This window comes from Pteropus vampyrus, unplaced genomic scaffold (genome assembly GCF_000151845.1).
Source record: "Pteropus vampyrus isolate Shadow unplaced genomic scaffold, Pvam_2.0 Scaffold124, whole genome shotgun sequence".
Lineage (NCBI taxonomy): Eukaryota > Metazoa > Chordata > Mammalia > Chiroptera > Pteropodidae > Pteropus > Pteropus vampyrus.
Genome location: NW_011888905.1, coordinates 2,024,509 through 2,027,690, shown reverse-complemented (window position 1 = coordinate 2,027,690; position 3,182 = coordinate 2,024,509). Strand labels below are relative to the sequence as shown.

General features: G+C 65.3%; 1 protein-coding gene across 1 annotated transcript in view; it reads left to right on the top strand.

The window, feature by feature from the left end:
* The window catches only part of EFNA4 (ephrin A4), a 4,116-nt gene extending 2,075 nt beyond the window's left edge, over positions 1–2,041 (top strand). Inside the window, exons 2-4 of the mRNA XM_011366427.2 lie at positions 179–474; positions 872–940; positions 1,338–2,041. Coding sequence (XP_011364729.1) covers positions 179–474; positions 872–940; positions 1,338–1,474 — 502 coding nt within the window. The 3' untranslated portion in view covers positions 1,475–2,041. The remainder of the gene's footprint in view (positions 1–178; positions 475–871; positions 941–1,337) is intronic.
* The last annotated feature ends 1,141 nt before the right edge of the window (positions 2,042–3,182 follow it).

The window sequence follows — 3,182 nt, the reverse complement described above, 5'->3', positions numbered from 1 at the left end:
AACCTGTCACCTCATCCATTTTTTACACTCCCTTTGTCTCTCAAGAGCCATCAGTCTGGGGAGCGCGGGCCTGGCTGAGCTGCTCCCTCTGCAGAGCGTGGGGAGAGGTTGACAGGGGCCTTGACCCAGCTGTACTGTGCCATGTTGCCGTCAGCCCACGCCCACCTCGTGCCCACAGGCTGCTTCGAGGAGACGCGGTGGTGGAGCTGGGCCTCAACGACTACCTGGACATCTTCTGCCCGCACTATGACGGGCCAGGGCCCCCCGCAGGCCCCGAGACATTCGCCTTGTACATGGTGGACCGGCCGGGCTACGAGGCCTGCCAGGCGCAGGGCGCAGGTGCCTTCAAGCGCTGGGAGTGCGCCCGCCCCTTTGCCCCCTTCGGCCCTGTTAAATTCTCAGAGAAGATTCAGCGCTTCACACCCTTCTCCCTTGGCTTCGAGTTCTTACCTGGAGAGACATACTACTACATCTGTGAGTGAGGAGGGACAATGGCCACCTCCTGGGGAAGCTGGGGGAGTGGGGCCCCTGCTGGTGCCAGCAGTCAAGGCTGAGAGCCGGAGGGGAGGGGCAGGGATGGCACTGGGAGCGAAGGCCAGGCCTGGGGGGTGTGGGGCTTTGGCCAGGGAGTGGGGGAAGCCGAGTCCAGGGCTCACTCTCTGCGTCTAGAGTGAGTCTGCAGAGAGGAGGAGGGAGTTAGGGGAGCTAGGAACGGGGGCGAGGGCATGAGCAGGGCCATGCATGGGGCCCGGCATCCGGATCCAGCCCAAAAGGAAGCAGCTCTCCAGGGAGCTGGGCCGGAGAGAGGCCGGGCAGGTCTGAAACAGAATCTGCAAAGTGGCCTGTGCTAACGTCTCCCTCCCGACCCCAGCGGTGCCCACGCCGGGCAGTGCCGGCCAGTGCTTGAGGCTCCAGGTGTCCGTCTGCTGCAAGGAGAGCAGTAAGTGGGGGGTCATGGGGGGCAGCTCTTCTGGCTCACAGGGGCCCTTGGGAATGGGGGAGGTGTGGGGAGAATCTGGGAGCATCAGATTGAGGGGTTCAGGCGAGGCTTCTTCTCCCTGGTTGAGCCTGTGGAGGCTTCCACTGCAGCCCTGTGTGCTGTGCCCGCAGAAGGACATGTACAGGGACGAGGCCCTCAAAGGCCTTAGCTGAACTGGTGGTCTCTAGGGGCAATCTGGGGAGACTCGGAAGTCGGGGCTTGGAGAGGATGAGGTGGTAAATTGTGAAAAGGGAGCGGCTGGTTTGGGACCCTGGAGAATAGGAGGGGGTGAACAGCAAGTAGGGAGGACGGAGTCTGCCGGAATGGAGGACCCATCGGTGCCCCCCTCCCCCTACAGAGTCTGAGTCAGCCCATCCCGTTGGGAGCCCTGGAGAGAGTGGCACATCGGGGTGGCAAGGCGGGGGTCCTCCCAGCCCCCTCTGTCTCCTGCTGCTGCTGCTGCTCCCAATTCTGCGTCTCCTGCGAGTTCTCTGAGCCAAGCGGACCCTTCCCGCCACCCTGGGACCCTGCACCCCACAAGACTCTGGGGAGGAGGAGCCCCGCCACCGGAGCCGGGAGTGCCGAGTCAGACAAACAAGATGGTGGAGCGATGGAAGAGGTCAGTGGACCGGAACTGGCCCTCGCAGGTGCTGGCCCCTTGTCCCAGGCAGAAGTCGACCTACGGGGAGCTGCAGACAGCCCTGGGCACCTGGAGCCCAGGCAGGACAAACGCAGGGTTTCCCTCAGCCGCTTCGATGGTCCCGCCCCATCCCCCAGGAAGACTGGGATTCGGTGGGGTTGACTCCTTGAGCCCACTGGGGCCGAAGACCTGGGGCTGGTGGATTGCTGGACCAGGGCAAGGAAGCAGCCCAGGCCTGCCGTCCGTGCCCAGTGCCCTGCGGGCCCCTTCCCTGGGGCAGCACCTTTCCCTCCCAGGGGGTCACTCATTTGTCTTCTGTGAAGACAGACTGGCCATGAGGCCGAGTTTCATACCGATTTGTATTTTTATAAGTGTCTGGACCAAACTCAATAAACCACCCATCTTTTCGTTGCTCTCGCCAACCGACTGCCCTCCGGCCACTTCCCTCATACCAGGACCCCCTGCGGCCTCTGCTCTCAGCTTGGCTCGGCCTGACCTCCATGCCAGCTGTGCCCAAGCCGTCCCTGCCAGGCCTCAGTGGGCACCCCTCTGGGCAGTGTGGCGTGGGCGCCAGCAGCAGCTGTGGAGCTTGGCACCCTCTCCCATCGCCCTAGCTGGCTTCCTGTGCTGAGGAGGGGCTGATGCCCTGACAGCCCACCCACTTGGGGCACTGCCCAAGCCGCGGTGGCACCGAGGAGGGCTACTGGGAAGGCAGCACCTGGGCTGCGGGATACCTGGGTCTCTGGGATCCTGGTGTCCCTCCTCCCAAGGGCAGTCTGGGCGGTGCCCGGCCTGGAACGGGGAAGGTGGGGTCAGATCAAAGCCTCCTTCCCCGGCGGCCTCTTTGTTCTCCGCTTTTATAAGGAGGAGGGGGTGGGGCAGAGGAGGGGGGCCCCCTTTGCTCTCAGCCCCACACTGTCTCCCACCCCTGGCAGGCCAGGCTGTCATCCCCCCCCCCCCCCCCCAACCGGGCCGTCTTTCTGTACGGTGCCCTGGGTGGAGCCGGGGGAAGGGATGCCCCCTCCCCCGCAGCTGTGCTCTGCCCGCCCGGTGCCCCGCAGCCGCCACGGGCACGGTGCCGGCCCGCCTGGCAACCAGCCCACGATCGATAGGTGGATGTTGTGCTGATTAGCTCGGCGGCTGCGGCAGCGAGAGGCGGCGTGTGAACGCGGCGGTGGGGGGGCTGGGGGCGCTGCGCAGAGGGGGCTGGGGGTCCAGAGCCCGACAGGCTGAAATGCCGGCGATTGCGAACTCCTCCCCCACCCCTGGCGCACCTAGGTCAGCCTCTGTCCCTCTCGGTTAATTCCATTGCTCTGGCTGAGGCCCGGGGTGGAGGACAGCGGCGCGGGCGGAGCGGACACGAGTCGACCCCTTCCCCCATCCGAGGCCACTTTCAGAAAATGCCATGCCTGTAGGTGCGTGTGCCTGCGTCTGCGTGTGTCAAGGCCCTCGCCAGAGACGATCTTTGGCGGGGGGCGGGGGGAGGTGGGGGGGAAGGCGGGGGAGGGGCTGGAGCGCGGAAGGCGTGGAGTCTGAGCTGAAGGATGAGCTATGGGCCGGGTC